Raw genomic sequence first — 18,264 nt, 5'->3', positions numbered from 1 at the left:
GTCTTGAGGCATGGGCAGTGTTAGGTTTGCGCCACACATGGTGCATTGAGTTTTGGCCAAAAAGCTCTATCATGGTCTCATCTGACCACAAAACCTTTTCCCACATCGCAGCTGGGTCACTCTCATGCTTTCTGGCAAACTCCAGATGTGCTTTCAGATGGTACTTTTTGAATAACGGCTTCTTTCTTGCCACCCTCCCATACAGGCCAGTGTTATGCAGAGCTCTTGATATGGTTGACTGGTGCACCATTACTCCACTCCCAGCCACTGAACTCTGTAGCTCCTTCAAAGTGATTGTTGGCCTCTCTGTGGCTTTTCTCGCAAGTCTCCTTATTTGAGCGCTGAGTTTTGAGGGACAGCCTTTTCCTGGCAGTGCCTGGGTTGTGTGATGCAGCTTCCACTTTCTGATTATTGATCCAACTGTGCTCACTGGGATATCCAAACACTTGGATATTATTTTGTACCCTTTCCCTAATCTATGCATTTGTATTACTTTATCTCTAACTTCTGTAGAATGCTCTTGGTCTTCATTTTCCTTCAGATTCACAGCCTTACCAATGATCCTTCAACAGTGGGGTTTTTAATCCAGAAAATGTGACAGCAACTTTAATGGTTCACAGGTGGAGGCCAATGGTAAGGTAATTGTGTCTTCTAGGGCAATTTCTTTCATCGGTGCAAACTGGGAGCTTCCACAGCACAGGGGTTGAATACTTATGCAAGCAAGATATTTCAGTTTTTTATTTTTCTTAAATATTTCCCAACATAAAACCAATGTCACCTTACAATAATTGATTTTGAGTTTAAGTATTTTAAAATAAAATATCAAACAGAACGAAATTTCAATGTCCCATTTGCAATTCGGTAATAATGATAGAATCGGTCAGGGGTCTGAATACTTTTGCAAGGCACTGTGTGTGTGTGTGTGTGTGTGTGTGTGTGTATATATAATATGAAGGGAATGCATTTAACTACTAAATAGATGTGAAAACTAAACAGACTAAAGAAAATTAAGCTGTTTAAATGAATGGGTAAACTAAACCATATTTCTAAAAAATAGAATGCAAAGCCCCCATTATCACATGAGTACAAAAGAAACTCAGACTGAAGCCAAATGTTTTTTTATATATATATATACCAATGATGGTATTATTTTCACAGAGGTTTTTTTGCTATTGTTAGAACAAGATCTAATATAATAAGAACATATGAAAATAGATTGGCCAGGCATACTACCACTATTAAGAGTAGACAGCAAACTTATTATGCTGCATGCTACAAGTTGGCTGTGACATGGATTGCGGTGCCGGCCGTTCTTTTGTTTCTGTTCACAGTAATAGTTGTGTATTATTTATTTGTGTTGTGCTGGCTTATTCTCTTATTCTCTCTCTCTCTCTCTCTCTCTCTCTGTCTCTGTCCAGGCGAGCGCCTGGCCAAGCCAGAGCGAGGGAAGATGCGGGTTCACAAGATCTCCAATGTGAACAAGGCCCTGGACTACATCGCCAGTAAAGGGGTGAGGCTGGTGTCCATCGGGGCTGAAGGTGAGAAATAAACTCCCTGTGTAACCCTTGTACCAACCACAAGGGGTTCAGCACACAACAGTGGCTACATTCATCTAAACATATGGAGGTGATGGTCTTCAATGATGTATGTGCATGACTGGGTAGCCCATTCCATCCCCTCACCACTCTGTGTGAACTGGTGTTTACTAACCTCAGATCTTACTTTAGTTTAGAAGAGACCAAGCAGGCACTGCTATGGCTGTGTCTGTGCTTGTGTGTGGGTGTTCATGAGGCCCATGCTGTGTGTTTGTGTGTGTGTGTGCAAGTCTGTGTGTGAAAGTGGAGGGGGAAGATGTGTGTGAGTGGAGGGGGAGATGTTTGTTTTGTGAAGGTGTGTGTGAGTGAAGGAGGAGATTTGTTCATTTGTGAAGGGTGTGTGTGTGTGTGAGTGTCAAGGGAGAGATAAGAACATACAGTTTGCAAATGAGAGGAGGCTATTTGGCCTCCTATTTTTTATGTTCTGAATGCCCCTTTTATTTAAAGGCAGACACAAAGTTCAATGATGAAACACCTGCACAGGCGCCCGGATTTATTAGTCTGTGCTCAGTTGGCTGGTGCTTCTATGACAGGTTGGGGCACTTTACCAGCAATGGTATTGTGCCCCATCTTCAGAAAACACACACAGGTGTGTCAATCAAAACAAATAAGTAAAAGGCAAAAGGAAAACAAAACATTTTAAGGCAAAACTACAAAAAAGTGTGCAGGTTTTTGCCTGTGGCTCGTTGCTCCCTCTAGTGGTCTCACGCTGGAGTGCTGCACTGTCTCCTGAACTCGCTGCTCTCGTCAACGGCAAGAAATGGAAATCGCTTGCTTTTTCATTGAGCTCTCTTGAAGATCATTAGCCAGGTCATCCACTCTTTCAGCCATGGTATTTCTTGAAAGACTGACATTAGAAAACAAACGCTTTTTCTCAGGACAGACTATTTCTGTGCCTTTTAAATGCAGTCTTTTACAAAAGCACCCTCAGAAAAGTGCTGTGACAACTTTGTGATTTTGCTCTGACACAAGGTAACTTGCCTTGACTGCTGCATCACTTTCACGTTTTGCCTTTTTAAACATGTTCTGCTTTAAATCAAGGGTTCTTTTTAATTCGGCCAGCTTTTCTTGCCTTTGCTTTCCTTCAAACTCACCATAGTTTTCTTTTTTTAGTTTCATAGTGGCGCCTTAAAGTGAGTTATTTTATTACCGCAGTACTTACCTTACATACCAAGCAAGTGTGGTTTTATTGCTGCTCTACAAATAAATATTCAAACTCCCACCTTTCCCGAAACAACCTGCCTTCCTTATCGATCTTTCTTTTATAGGACATTTTGAGAGTTATAGTATCGTTTTTGATGGCCAGTAGGCTACAGTGTCTAACGGAAAACATACCTTAAGCACCAATCACGAGATATGAGTGGCTGTTTCTTGCTGTCTGCTGTTTCTTTAGCTCTGAGCTTCGCGCTACTTTTCTGATGGCTTTAGGGATTTGGAGTTTTTACGTGTAATAACCCAATACACTCAGACTGGGCTGGGCCAAATTACACTGTGATGAATGAACTTTGCGGGGGGCCGGATAAAGTACTTCCAAGGGCCGTATTCGGCCCGCGGGCTTTGAGTTTGACACCTGATCCAAGTCATTAATGTAGATTAAGAATAGCAGAAGACCTAATACTGATCCCTGTGGTACTCCACAGGTCACCTTGTTAACCACTCACTATTCCATGTGCATGCATTTCCTTGAATTGCTACTGTGTTCAGTTTGAGAATTAATCTTTTATGCGGGACTTTGTCAAAAGCTTTCTGGAAATCAAAATAAACCATGTCATATGCTTTGCAATTCTCCATCGTCGATGCGGCATCCTCAAAAAAATCAAGCAGGTTACTTAGACACGATCTCCCTTTCCTAAAACCTCTCCCACGATACTGTTACAATATAGGTCATTTTCCATTATGGATCTTATTATAGTTTACATATAATAGAAGTCAGGCTTATTGGTCTGTAGTTTTACCTGGTTTAGTTTGTCTCCCTTTGTGGATCAGTATTACTTTTGCAATTCTCCAATTTGCAACCCCTTTGTCAAGAGAATGCTGCAAGATCTTGGTTAGCAGTTTGTAAATTAATTTCTTTCATTTCTTTGAGTACTATTGGGAGGATCTCATCCGGCCCAGGGGATTTGTTTATTTTAAGAGCTCCTAGTCCCTTTAACACTTCTGCCTCAGTTATGCTAAAGTTATTTAAAACTGGATAGGAACTGGATGACATGTGGGGCATGTTGTCAGTATCTTCCTTTGTAAAAACTTGTGTTAGTTTGTGAAAGTGGAGGGTGAGATGTGTTTATTTATGAAGGTGTGTGTGTGTGAGAGTGGAGGGGGAGATATGCTCTTAGTGAAGGTGTGTATGAGAGTGGAGCGGGGGAGATGTGTTCGTTTGTGAAGGTGTGGGTCTGTTTTTGATTGTGTGTGGGGGTCGGGGTTGATTCATCTCTTACTAGAGTCATTTATTGTATATAGCTGATAAAGTTATTGTGTAATCAGCTATATCATTTTTAATTGAGTTCCATCTGAGATCTCTTTTCCCAGCTCTCAGTTGTTCTCTAACAGCCGGTTGTGCTGAATTGTTCTCTCTGTGCTGCAGCTCTGCAGAGGCATTAAAAGCAGGCATGGCTGTGACAGAGATCAAATGGGAATGGGGTGAATCCATCTCTTTATGCAAAGTGAGCTTGGATAAAGGACCCTCTCATGCAGAACTGAGAGGGTGAAATGTTCACCCCTGCACACAAATACAAATAAACAGCATTGGATTTTACTAAATTACCTGAAAATAGGATAGGATGTTGCATTCCTTTTTCCAGCGTGTTTCCTCATTGTTTGTATCTTGATGCATTGTAAAACACTTTGATGGAATTATGCATGTGCACATAAGTGTGAAAATGTGATCAATACAATAGAAGACACAGGGCTCCCCTTTCTGAATGCCTGCCTGTGTGTCCACAGAGATCGTGGATGGCAATGCGAAGATGACCCTGGGAATGATCTGGACCATCATCCTCCGCTTCGCTATTCAGGATATCTCTGTCGAGGGTAGGTCTGATCTCTCCCCAGCTTTCCATTATCTCTGCTTCAGAACATAACCCAAGTTACTGCACAATCAAGGGGGTACCATCTGGGGCTTGATTGTTTTCCAGGCACTTACTAAATGCCGTAATAAATCATTCACCTGTTCATTAATGCCACAGGTTTGGCCCCTTTGTTTAGGAATGGTTTGGGCCCAGCTGAGCTGACCATGATAGAGTGGGGCGTGGGACCGGCATTCATAACAACAGGAAAGCATTCAGATAAGACCGACGCCCGTTGTTTTTAGATAGGACCGACCAGGCTCTCGGTTTTCAGGTAGGACCGACCAGGCACTCGGTTTGTATTTTCTTTTGTGAAATTTCTCAGGTGCTCATTCTTAGGCTGCTAGCTCTTATTACCAAGTCATTGGAATTGGGCAGAGACTGTGCTGGGTGGGGATGGCAGTTCTGCTGTAGGGAACAGAGACCGATACCTGCTGTCAGGACTGCAGGCAGCCCAGTATAAAGCTGTCTGAGGTCAATCCGGAAACAGCTTCATTCCAAGTAATCCCTGTATGAATTGAGAGACATTTAAGGGATGGGCCTTTTGAAAAGACATTTGTAAATACAGTGTTGTGTTGTAAGCTGTATGATGCAGTCATTTTCAGATATGTACATGTGGACATAAGAACATAAGAAAGTTTACAAACGAGAGGAGGCCATTCAGCCCATCTTGCTCGTTTGGTTGTTAGTAGCTTATTGATCCCAAAATCTCATCAAGCAGCTTCTTGAAGGATCCCAGGGTGTCAGCTTCAACAACATTATTGGGGAGTTGATTCCAGACCCTCACAGTTCTCTGTGTAAAAAGTGCCTCCTATTTTCTGCTCTGAATGCCCCTTTGTCTAATCTCCATTTGTGACCCCTGGTCCTTGTTTCTTTTTTCAGGCTGAAAAAGTCCCTTGGGTCGACACTGTCAATACCTTTTAGAATTTTGAATGCTTGAATTAGGTCGCCACGTAGTCTTCTTTGTTCAAGACTGAACAGATTCAATTCTTTTAGCCTGTCTGCATATGACATGCCTTTTAAGCCCAGAATAATTCTGGTCTCTCTTCTTTGCACTCTTTCTAGAGCAGCAATATCTTTTTTATAGCGAGGTGACCAGAACTGCACACGATATTCAAGATGAGGTCTTACTAGTGCATTGTACAGTTTTAACATTACTTCCGTTGATTTAAATTCAACACTTTTCACAATGTATCCGAGCATCTTGTTAGCCTTTTTTATAGTTTCCCCACATTGTCTAGATGAAGACATTTCTGAGTCAACAAAAACTCCTAGGTCTTTTTCATAGATTCCTTCTCCAATTTCAGTATCTCCCGTATGATATTTATAGTGTACATTTTTATTTCCTGCGTGCAGTACCTTACACTTTTCTCTATTAAATGTCATTTGCCATGTGTCTCCCCAGTTCTGAATCTTGTCTAGATCATTTTGAATGACCTTTGCTGCTGCAACAGTGTTTGCCACGTGCTGCAGTTGTGGAGGCACAGTACTAGGTGTTGTAAAGGGTGTTGCTATGACAACATACAGACTGTACAGATTTAGATTGAAATGTAGGTCTCACAGGCTAGACCATTTCTTTTTTTTCCCTTTTTTTTTTTTACTTTCCGGGTTCATCAGCTAACACGCTTAAGTGTAATTTATTATTATTATTATTATTATTATTATTATTATTATTATTATTATTATTATTATTTCAATTCCATTATGTCATTTTTTTTCAAGAAATGCAGAATATTTCCAGAAATCTGTTTTTGTTTTCAATTGGTTACCATAAAATTGTAAAATATATAGAAAACTATTTTAAACTTAAATTGTTTTAATAACACTTTTTAATATGACAGACCATTACATTTATTTATATATATATATATTTTTTATTATCATTTAGTCATAGTGGTTAAATTTACCTTACTGCCCTGTTTTACAAGGCTTATTTCTGAAAAATAACTAATGGCGTTTTGGTCCTTTATTGAATTGACTGCAAGCCTCCCTTTTTTAAATTCATGTGCAGTATAAGAGATCCTACTTTTTTTCAAAACAAGACAAGTGACAGATTAAGAACCTGTCCGACAATGCACATCTCCAGTTCATTACTGTTGTCTAGGAAATTCATGGTTAAATTCATTTTAATATAAGCATTTCCCAGATATTTAATTCAGACTGTGCTGTGATGATTGGGTTGCTCACACCGATTCTAGAACATTCTTAACCAGATCTACTTCAGAGTTTGTTGGTTAGACAAAGGCACAGACCACAAACTGTTAACTCTTTGAAGCTCACCATCCAAAATGCTGTCTGATTTGTCGTCTCCTAAGGTGTCATAAAACTTGCTAAGTGACAATACCATTATTGTGTTAAGTTAGTTAAAATGCTTTAAAACGCTGTTTTCAAACTGGGGTACGCGTACCCCTGGGGGTACTCGAGCGCTCCTCAGGGGGTATGCGACAACAAATAATGGTGGACAACAGATTTTTATTTATTTGTTTTACCACAATGTAGTATTTTGCGACTTAGTAATCGAATTAACAATGTTGCATCTCCTTTCAAATAAAACCACAACCGTACTGGTTGGGCTTCTGTTGGGCGACGTTAACTATAAACACCCAAGCGGCTGCTGACAGTGAGTGAGCGTTGAGCGCACACATGGCTAAATTACATATTTAAATAGCATGGCGGTGGTCTGTAGGCTAAAAAGAAGAAAACGAAATAATCATTATGATGTTGCTTGTTTTAAAAATGTGTAGTATTTACTAGGTACATTTGCTTTCTGGAGTTTTAAATGTTCAGTGTTTGTAGTTTAGTTAATCAATTCAGTGTGTTTTATCTAAGTTTATGTTTTTAAATAACAGTATTATTGAGTTTAGCAGGCAGCTGTGCTGCCCTACTTAGACAGTGAAATCACGGTGCTGGAGTGTACGACTGTGTTATCTTTATGTGTTTTTTGACTAATTCATTGAATAACTCGTTATACACCGGTTAATGCATTTTTTCAACTGCAAACAAGCTTCTTCTAAATCAAGCGGTGGTCCTTGCAGCCTTAGCAAAGTGTCTGAGGAAGATCTTTTTGTGAACTGATACTGTATTTTGATAATGGTTTTGAAGGAAACTGTCAACGACACAGAATACATGTTTTAATTGCTGCGTTCTGTTACCCAGAGCTTTCTGAGCCGGCTGCTCTTGGCTGCTGTCTTTCTGATGATACACGCAGCTTTTAGAGAAATGCCAAACCTTGCAGCAGAGCACAAATTTTCAATGTGCTATATTTACATTTGTCTGGATTATCAACAGTCAGTTTTATGTAATTGAGTAACGTTAACTTTATTGTAAAATTATACATCACTTATCACAGATTTAGTACATTGTTTGTTTGAATTGATTTTATTTATTTAATATAGCGTTGACAAGGCTGTTCACAGGTTCATAGTATAATGATAAAATGTCGTTCACCTCCGCTAACAAGGTGGCAGCAGTAGTTTAGTGCTTATTTGCATTACTATTAGCAGTTCACTCGTGATCTTTGCATCGTCCCTTTGGTTCACAGCCGCAGCCAGCCTCCCGCAGTAACATTTCACAGCTGCGCTGAGCTACACAGAATCTGCACAGATTTCTATGGCTGTTGAGTGATGTCTACAGCCAATCTCTGCAATTCTGTGCAGCACTGTGGAAATCTGCCCTATAAGAACACCACCGATGTCTTAATTAAAATTAGCACAGACCTGCTACTGCAGCAGAATAGCCTACTTATTATCAACATATAGTTTTGTTTAAACAAGTTATAACAGTATTCAAATTTTCTAGGTAAGTGAAGAATCTTTTTTTTTTTTTTTTATTACGAACTCCACATGTGTAGTAATGATTGGAAGCTTATTTGTGCAATGTTGTGATGTGTATCTATAAATCCAGTAAGTACATTCTTTTTTGCTATACATATTTTTTATTTTACTTATTTAATTTTATACATTTAATATTAACAAACTACAGCACCACGTCATTTTGAGCAAATAATAGATCTTAATACTGTTGTAGTATAACACTGAGAGTGTGAAACTTAGCTTTTTTTTTTTTTAAATTGATTGTCATAATAAAGAAACATACCAAGTTATTTAGCATAGTAAAATACCAAATGTTTAAATCATTCCATGAAAGGAAGTGTATTTGTTGGTTATATTTGTATGAATTAGTATTTTAAGTGATTTACATTAGTCTTTCTTCATAAGCCTTTATTTTATAACTTGCATGATGTACTGTATACCGTGATTAAGGTTACCACAGTTTTTTTTTTTTTTTTTAACGGTTATCATACTGTGCAAATTTTATACCGTCCCATCCCTAGTCAGGATAATATTCTATATCTATGGTTTTCAGCAGGTCGATGCAGAATCTGCGTCATAGGTTGACATACTCCCTAGCATGTACACCATTCCACTGAAGGGAAACTAGATTTTTGCCAAAGTGTTATCGTTTCTGTCCGACTGAGAAACCTGTTTTTACCTTTCAAAACATTCAACTGGCTTACGATTATATGGATATAATCAAAAATAGCCTAAATGTTAGGTTTTCTAAACATTTAATTCACGACATGCATCATCTCACATTTTAAATATTCTAATAAACTTTGCAGTGATCATGGAATTTTGCTTTTGTTGTCGTTGTTCTTTTCCCTTTCAATTCGAAGATGGCCACCAAAACATTGTTATGGGATATACGCCTGCCTATTGGTAGGTGTCTATCACAAAGACGGCCGAAGTGGGTAGCGTCAGACCAGGAAATAAAATACACAAACACAGGACGGATGAATTGAAATGATGTGGACGCTTGCTTGCACCGGTTTATTGTAAATAAAACAGGTTAAACAAACACAAACAGGACATGGCACTCTACGCCAAAATAAATAGATACGCAACGGACTATACAGACAAACACGGTGCACGGACAGATACACCAACAAACATGGTGAGCAGATAAATAAACAAGTATCGTGCTGGTCCCACCAGCACGCAATAGCAATTGATATTTAATTCTAATTCTCCTCCTCTCTTTCCCGTTCTCCATTCACCGAACACCCAACCCCGGGTGGGTGAAAACATGCTGCTTTTGTGCAGCTGTACCAAGTCTCAATTGTTAATCAATCATTCAATTGGAGTCTCAGTACAACTGCACGTGAATTAATAAAGTGCAATTGCCCGTGCTCACATGTTATTACTTTTTACTTGCACGTGAAGTGCTATACAATCTTCGTGCCTAAATACAAATACACATTTTAAACACTTGTGGTACACAGACCCGTTTATATCCCGTGTACCAATGTCTATACACCAACATTTAACACACCACACGCAACACATAACAGATAATGTTATAGATAATTTGTGCTGAAAGCAGTCTTGCCGCTTTTCCCGGAATCAGTAGCTTTAATTCACAGCCTTTTTTATTCTGTTTCTAACTATCAGCACCTGCTCGCTCCGCATGTCAGGCTGCTTCTGTCTGTCTGTACGTCTTAGTACGGTAAATATTCTTGTTAAGAATTGTGTGTGGTGGTTTAACCCTTTCTTACTTGGGAGAGCGCTGTTATTCCACCGGGCTGGGCCTGCCTTGTCCCCGGTGTCGAGTTAGCCCACCAGCCGCATGCAGGCCGCAGGTCAGGACTTGTTTTGATTGTAGCTGCGCGTCCCCGTGCTTGCGCAGAGGGCTAGCTGCAGCGCGGCTGTTTACAGCCAGACCAGCCAAATACTCCTCACCAAGGTTCTCGTTGTTGAGTTGAGATGTACGCGGGCTGCTTTGGCCTTCACCACGTGTGTAGGTCTTACAATCAAGCAGACAGTGTGCTTCCCCCATTTGTACTGTAATATTTAACTGTTTTTGTATTATAAAAACATTTTTGTACCATAAAGTCAATCACCCGCCATGGCTTCGGCCCGGTCCCCCTTTTGTACACTATGTGCTGCTCAGGTTTGTGACCACGCAGTCAGGGTAGGCACCGTGCATAGCTGCCCCAGTGTTTTTTAATACCGCGGTGCATAAGACTCTGCCCGTGCTACTTTGGTACCACGGTACTCATTGACTCGCTGTACCGATACAAGCTAGCGCGGCAGTGCTGCACGGAACACGGTGCACGCAGTACCTGACGCTGAACAGTACTCTATGCAGATGTGCACACAGTACTCGGTGCAAGCGGTAGCCTGGTGCACATTATACCTGGTGCTACACGGTACATGCAGTGTGCACAGTATCTATTGCCCCGTGCTTAGTGCACGGGACTCTGTGCACGTGGTACTCTGTGCGCATTAGACACGGTGCTCTGTGCACACGGTATCTGGCGCTAGTGTGGGAATGCAGTGCTGCACTGTACACGTCGCACATAGTTCACAGTACTCGGCGCACGCCTCTCGGGTCGCATGGTGCACGCAGTACACAGTGCTTGGCCACTGCTTCAGACCTAGCGCAACAGTGCTTCGTTGCCTCTGCCTGTAGATGGTGCTCCATTCCACTGTAGTCAACGCGCTGCCTCGGTCGGGTGACTGCACGTAGTCCAGGCTAGACACCCCCGTCCAGCCACTACGCTGTGTTTACTCTTTTTCTGTGTAACGGGCTGCATCGCTTTGCGATTTGCATTCTGCTTAAAACTTACAGCGATTTGCTGTTTTGTGTTTTTCCTGCTATTGCAATTTAAAAGAAAGAGAAACGTGATCCTCTATCGGACCCTGGCTCTGCCATGCTCCGCTGTAGAGTTGACTCTGCTGGACAGCCTCAGCTGCCTACTCGGCACGCTGTTTTTAATTGGGTGTGTGCATATGTGTTTTCTTTACTGCCTTGCGGTTTGTTGTGTTGACTTCATGCGTCCATGCCTCTGTGCATGTCATGTCAATAACAGTCGGTTTCTCCGATGCTTCGGTACACCAGCAGTGCATTCTACCTCACTTGTGCCCTTGGTGCGTCTGCATCCTTGGTGCCTGAGTGCTTCAATACACGGCTGAGCCATATGGTGGCTTGCCAGGCTGTTGGCCCGCTTATTACACTGGACCAGAAAAACATGTTCCACATTCCTATGGGTCCAGTGCACAGGAAGTATCTCCGCTCAGTCTTACAGGGGAGCGTCCTGAGTTTTCTGTGCAGTGATCTGGCCTCTCCTTACCCCCGCATGTTTCAAAGTGCATGGATGCCAACCTCGCTCCCGTACGGCGGCAAGTGATCAGGGTGATGCATTGCCTGCATGACTGGTTGATCTGCCGAGTCGCAGGAAGGAGCAGTGGTCCGCACAGCTATTTGTGATGAAGCATCTGTTTGAGATTGGGTCGCACCCTCAATGATGCTAGAGCCAATTAATAGCAAGCTTATCTGTCAGATGACAGAGTAGCAGCTCTCCAGCACCAACTCTCCCTGTTTCTACGTGGATCAAGGGTGCCTCTTGTGTTGCAGCGATATCAGCATCGGACTAGGCTTACTGCACATGCACCCACTGCAAGCTTGGCTCAATGCGTTCCATCTACATCATAAGCGCGACAGACACCGTCGGCTGACAGTATATCTTGCTTGCTCGGCGGCTCTGCACTGGTGGATGGCTACCTCTCCCCTGCGCCAAGGAGACTGAATGGGAGTAGTTTCCAACCGCGGGGTAGTGACGACTGACGCCTCTCGAGGGAGGGCCCGCAGCTGTCGGAGTGGCGGCTCCACCCTCAGGTGGTGGAACATAAGAAAGTATACAAACGAGAGGAGGCCATTTGGCCCATCTTGCTCGATTTGGTTGTTAGTAGCTTATTGATTCCAGAATCTCATCAAGCAGCTTCTTGAAGGGTCCCAGGGTGTCAGTTTCAACAACATTACTGGGGAGTTGGTTCCAGACCCTCACGATTCTTTGTGTAAAAAAGTGCCACCTATTTTCTGTTCTGAATGCCACTTTTGTCTAATCTCCATTTGTGACCCCTGGTCCTTGTTTCTTGTGGAGCGCATTTGGAAATGGTTTGGGAAGGCGTAGGTCGATGTCTTCGCCTCGGTGGAGATGACACACTGCTACTTACAGTAGCTTACAAGTTTTTTCCACTTTTCGCAAGTAAAACTGCACATATACTGTGTCCCACATTTTATATTTTAAAACCTACGTACTATATGGAAATCTATCTATGGGAAACTGAAGTCATACAAAAGGATTATTGTTGTGGAACTTTGGATTTTTTTTTCTAGTCCTTAAAATAAAAAAAAAGATTTAATATCTCAAAACTGTTTGGAATACACATTTTTGTTCTTTGTCTGAATGATTTATTTATTTAACTCCGCTTGTTATGCTACGTTCCCACTAGCTGCTCGCCATGTCACCACATGCGAAACGTTTTCCCTTGTGGCGCAACTATTCTTCCTGAAGTTCACCACAGTGGCGAAGGCTTTGAAAAATGTACTTGTTTAAGACTGCCAGCACATTCAACTTATGCTGGTAGATGAGTCAATACAGACTCTTTTAGTTTGATTTCATTTTGCTAAATGAAAGCTCTTTAGCTTGATTACATAACATATGCATACCACAAACGGGAGGACAGATAGAAACAATTAGTGGACGTCGCTCCTTATAAAAAAACACAACCCCCCCCCCCCCCCAAAAAAAAACACACAGGGCATCCAAACAAGAAAAAAAATTATATAAAACAAATTGCACAGACAAATGACCAGAGTCATGTTCCAAAAGATGCAGCCCAAGGAATACCAGTCACCCATCCACACCATCATACTAGTGAGGTGAAGCAGTCATGGTTTCAAACATAACTTCTGGTCGTGAAAGGACATTTTCACAGACGGCAAGCCAGAAACATGCAGCTTTAAGATCACAGCTCTTTAAAATGTGCTTTCACCATAGCAGCAAAGTGGATTTGAAGGAGGAATAATTTAATAAAATAATAAACACATGTATTATTTTAAAAAGGATTAGTCTCACTGATTTTATTACCACCTGGAAGTTGATAAAGCAGCATGTGCTTTTTCTGTGTGTTAACTCATTACACATGATGTTCAATTAATATATTGCTACTATTTAAAAAAAAATTGCTCCTTCTTTTAAAAAAAAAAAAAAAACAAACAAAAAGAAAAACCATATTAATAACAAATCTGTATCAGCAGCATAGCGGTACCGTATATTACCCACTTGCTCACTAAATATCGAAGTATCCCTAGATAGTTTATCGTCTTCTCTTTGCAAAAACACTAATGATTTTAGTGAGCAAGCCATACCTCACGAGCAGCAGGACCCCAATATGTAGCCCATTATGACCAATACAGAATGATTAGGGGCACGTCATTTGATGCCCGTTTTCACGTGGGACTAACTGGCATTTATTAAATGGGAATCAGAGTTATAGTGCAAATTAAATATCATATTTATGTGTATTGTAAATTGTAGGGCCTGGCATTATATGTCAAATATCTGCATGTTTAGATAAAGTACACATCTTTGCCTTGCTGGAACAGTATGTTTATAACTTGTTTATAATATTGTTAAGTGGCTAAAGTTTTTCCAATGTGGCTAAAAAAATGCTAAGTTACTTTAGCCGCAGTGGCTAACTAAATTAGTGTTAGAGGAAACATAGTTTATGGTATAATAATAAAGATTTGCAACAGTGTTGCTTGCTAGAGCTGTGTGCCAGGATCTGTCAACAGGGAGAAAGTGCTAATAAAGTTCAATCACGTCTCCGTGTCATATACATTACACGCACAAAAGAACATGCTGTTACAACCAACCCATTGAAGAGTATTGAGAGCTGAAACAACTATTTTAAGCAAACCAATTTCTCCCATAAAGGAATAATCAACAATGTTTCACAGGATTATTATAATTTTTTTGGCCGTTATGCAAACTGAAAACACAGCGTAGCGGCCTGATTACAGCTTCATTTTTCCAGGTAGCAATGTAGCTGCCCGTTACGCTCAACAGCACTGGCGAGAACCCTGGGCTAAATATAGAGACTATATATAGTAGGAACTAAAGCTGATCTTTTTCCAGATCTATGTAAACTCTGAACATTTGTGCATTACTGTTAATTGACCTAGCCATGGTTTGTTACTGTTAATTGACACACTAAACATAGAGAAGACTGGTGTGGAGTCCCCCTGGTCTCACCCAGTCCTCTCTCCCCTCCACCCAGAGACCTCAGCCAAAGAAGGCCTGCTGCTGTGGTGCCAGCGAAAGACAGCACCCTACAAGAATGTCAACATACAGAACTTCCATATAAGGTAAAAGAGCCACAGTAACCACATGCTTTATTAATGCCAGCCAAGTGTGACTGTGTGTCTATCTGCATGTTTGTTTGTGTGTGTGTGGGGGGGGGGGGGGGGTTGTATGTGAGGGTGGGTATGTGTCTGAGGGTCAGTCTGTTAATGCAAGTATGTGATATACACACTCAATGGGGCATTTTCTTATCTGTTTAGGGAAGACATTTCCACAAATGTGAAGAGCCTACTGTGGGGTAACATCTCCATTGTTTCCAGCAAAATTAAACTAAATGAAAAAAAAAAAAATGGGACTAAATTTAGGTCCAACTAAATCTGTCTAGGGATAACCATTGATTAATGAAAACTTATGCCAGGTATGGTTAGTTTTTGGAAAAGGAGTTAAGTTGAAGAATATTGATCTGGGTTTCTAGGGAAGTAAAAGATGCCTCATCCAATAGGAAGCGCTGTGGTGATACTGCTGGGTGAGAGTGAGGTGGATCTTTCTGTGAATTGAATTGATTTGATGTTCATCTTCCCAGTCTCAGCCACTTGCTTGTGTTTGCAGTAAACAGAATCCTTGCTGTGTCCAGTCTTTAATTCTTGCTCGCTCTGTCTGTACCCCAGCTGGAAGGATGGACTGGGATTCTGCGCTCTCATTCACAGACACCGCCCAGAACTCCTAGACTATGGCAAACTGCGCAAGGTAAGTACTGCGCAAAGTAAAGAGCTTTACCTGAATCTCGTGTCTGTCTTCTGTTCACCTGCCCATATAGAGGTGGATAGACCAATGAGAGCTTCTTTAAACTGGTGCTTGCTTATTCAATAATTCTATGCCTAGCTCAAACATCTCGCATGCAGTTTTGAAAGACACAACCCTGTATTTTCACTAAACAAAAAATAATCTGATGGGGAGGCAGAAAGCTCTCTGTTTACATGCCTTACTTTTAGGTAATTGGTTACTGTTTCACTTCCTAGGTCATTTGACTACAAATTAGACTGCACTGGTTACCAAGCATGTCAGTCATCCAGAGAAGCAGCTGTTTGGTTAATGACAAAACTGCTTACCCGAGAACAGGGGGAGGATGCCTGTTAAAATGCTCACTATGTGGAGTATTAAAATTAAGTGAATGAATTAAATAACAAACATTTCAACTAGAAGTATTTCTCAATGTCTTCCTGCTTATCCAAATGAGGACATTCTGTAAACCCGTTTTAGTTTTCGAATCTCAAGGTATATGTGTGTCACCGTTTCACATGTACATACTCGGAGGTGTGCTGGAGATCTCGTCACACTGAGAGCTCGGATTTTAGATTTACATCACTGACTGGGGAATGTACACTTGTTTATATTTCATTTCGTTCCTGTCCTAATATGAACCAGTCCCAGCTGTGTTCAGTTTCTTTCCCTCTGAATGCAAGTGCTCTCACAGGCTGTTTCGTGATGACCCTCCCTTTCTCAACACTACAGTTTAATAACTGGTTTGTGTGCTGATCTGAATCCACAGAGAAAAGCAGCATCTTTCATAGAAGTGAGCTGTTAGGGAATTGGCAAATACAACACAGAACAGCTACTGACTCGAAGGCAGAACTGGCAAGAACAATGGCAATGTTAACAGGGTTCTATGTAAGAATCATTCTAGAGCTCTCCCCAGTCCTACTCTTCTGTTCCATGTATGTGCACATGTTGAAGCAAATATTTATTTAAAAGTACAATTTGGCTAGGATCTTCCTTTCAGGCCTATACTATTTTTTGCTTCCTGTTTTAGAATCATATGATATTATGACCTTTCAAATGTCGACTCCACGTGCTTCACATTGAAGTGTGGGACTCAGCAGTTCAGAGTTCACATTAGTTAGGGTCATTGTCCCTCCCCACGATTCTCAAATGCCAAACCATATTTTTGCTTCATTGTTTCAAGTTGTTGTCTTAAACTGGCAGGAGGAGTGGCTTGGACAGATTGCAATCTGAGCCCCTCTAGCAGAGCCTGTCCTTGATACCAGACCCCTCTAGCAGTGCCTGCCCTTGACACCTGACCCCTCTAGCAGTGTCTGTCCTTGATACCTAACTTAACTGAAAATTAATAAGATCAACAGTTTTCAGCTGTTGTGTTTTTTTTTTAGTTGGTGAAAGATAACTGCGCATCTCTAGCCTTTACTGTTTCAGTTGTGGAACGCACACAGACAATGCACTGTCTCTGTGAGAGGTGTGAAAATGCAACTCCAGAGTTTTTGGAAGGTAGAACCACACTGAGATGAGTGCATGCTGAGCAGGGCGAGCACAGGAATGACATTGCGTTTCATATTGACAAAATGATGGTTAAAAACACTTCTGATTATGTGTACCATGCTATGTTAAAGAACGCAATTTCCTGTAGATGGGAGGTTTTAGCATGGGCTAAAACAGCCTGCAGCCCTGTCCCTCACAATGTTCTAAATATCTACTACAATATTTGAAGTGGCAACTCATTCAATAGATACTGAAAGAAACTTCAGCACTTATCAGGAATTTGAAAGTGTGTGAATATACCACAACTGCTGCTGTTGACCCTAATCTTTCAACTAATTTTAAACAACTGAATTATTGGCCATTCGCCACCCTTACCCCACTGTGTGTCCCGTGTTGATGGGGGAGGCAGAATGAAGGTATTTGCTTGAGGTAGCAGGACTGGGGGAGGCAGGATGAAGGTGCTGCTTGAGGTAGCAGGACTGGGGGAGGCAGAATGAAGGTGCTGCTTGAGGTAGCAGGACTGGGGGAGGCAGGATGAAGGTGCTGCTTGAGGTAGCAGGACTGGGGAGGCAGGATGGAAGGTGCTGTTTGAGGTAGCAGGTCTGGGGTAGGCAGGATGAAGGTATACGCTTGAGAGGTAGCAGGACTGAGGGAGGCAGGATGAAGGTGCTGCTTGAGGTAGCAGGACTGGGTGAGGCAGGATGAAGGTGTGCTGTCTTGCAGAAGCTGTTAGTCTCTGGCACCATGCCGTTGTAACTTGTCTTTCATGAAAACCTCTAGAACGTTAGTTTACCTACTGTAAACATGGTTCCCTGAAAGAGAAGATTGCCACCAGACATTGTTTATGGGCTATACGCCTGCCTATTGGTGGTGAGCTCTTACTATTAAAACCCCCCTTCCCTCGATGACGACCTCAGTCCCGCCTACCGAGGGGATAAAACCGCCATACAGGGAAGGATCGACCTCTTTTTGCGACGAAACGTGATGTCGATAGAAGCGACCTCGCGGTTGGTGGACATCTTCTCTTTCAGGGAACCAGGTTTACGGTAGGTAAACTAATGATGCCTTTCAATTCGAATATGGCCACCAAACATCACTTATGGGAAAATGAATACCAAAGCTGTCGCGAGGGAGGGAAGAACAGCAGCACATGAGGGACGGATCGCCCTGCCTTAACAAAGGTCAGCGG

General features: G+C 41.7%; 1 protein-coding gene across 1 annotated transcript in view; it reads left to right on the top strand.

Annotated features, from left to right (window-relative positions):
- LOC121329555 (alpha-actinin-1) overlaps window positions 1-18,264 on the top strand; it is a 90,913-nt gene that overhangs the window by 24,218 nt on the left and 48,431 nt on the right. The window contains exons 3-6 of the mRNA XM_041275188.1: window positions 1,419-1,538; window positions 4,536-4,622; window positions 14,782-14,869; window positions 15,473-15,551. Of these exons, the coding sequence (XP_041131122.1) occupies window positions 1,419-1,538; window positions 4,536-4,622; window positions 14,782-14,869; window positions 15,473-15,551 (374 nt within the window). The remainder of the gene's footprint in view (window positions 1-1,418; window positions 1,539-4,535; window positions 4,623-14,781; window positions 14,870-15,472; window positions 15,552-18,264) is intronic.

Source organism: Polyodon spathula, chromosome 17 (assembly GCF_017654505.1).
Source record: "Polyodon spathula isolate WHYD16114869_AA chromosome 17, ASM1765450v1, whole genome shotgun sequence".
NCBI classification, from domain to species: Eukaryota; Metazoa; Chordata; class Actinopteri; order Acipenseriformes; family Polyodontidae; genus Polyodon; species Polyodon spathula.
Note: the sequence above shows the minus strand (reverse complement) of the source record. Positions and strands in the feature narration are given on the sequence as shown.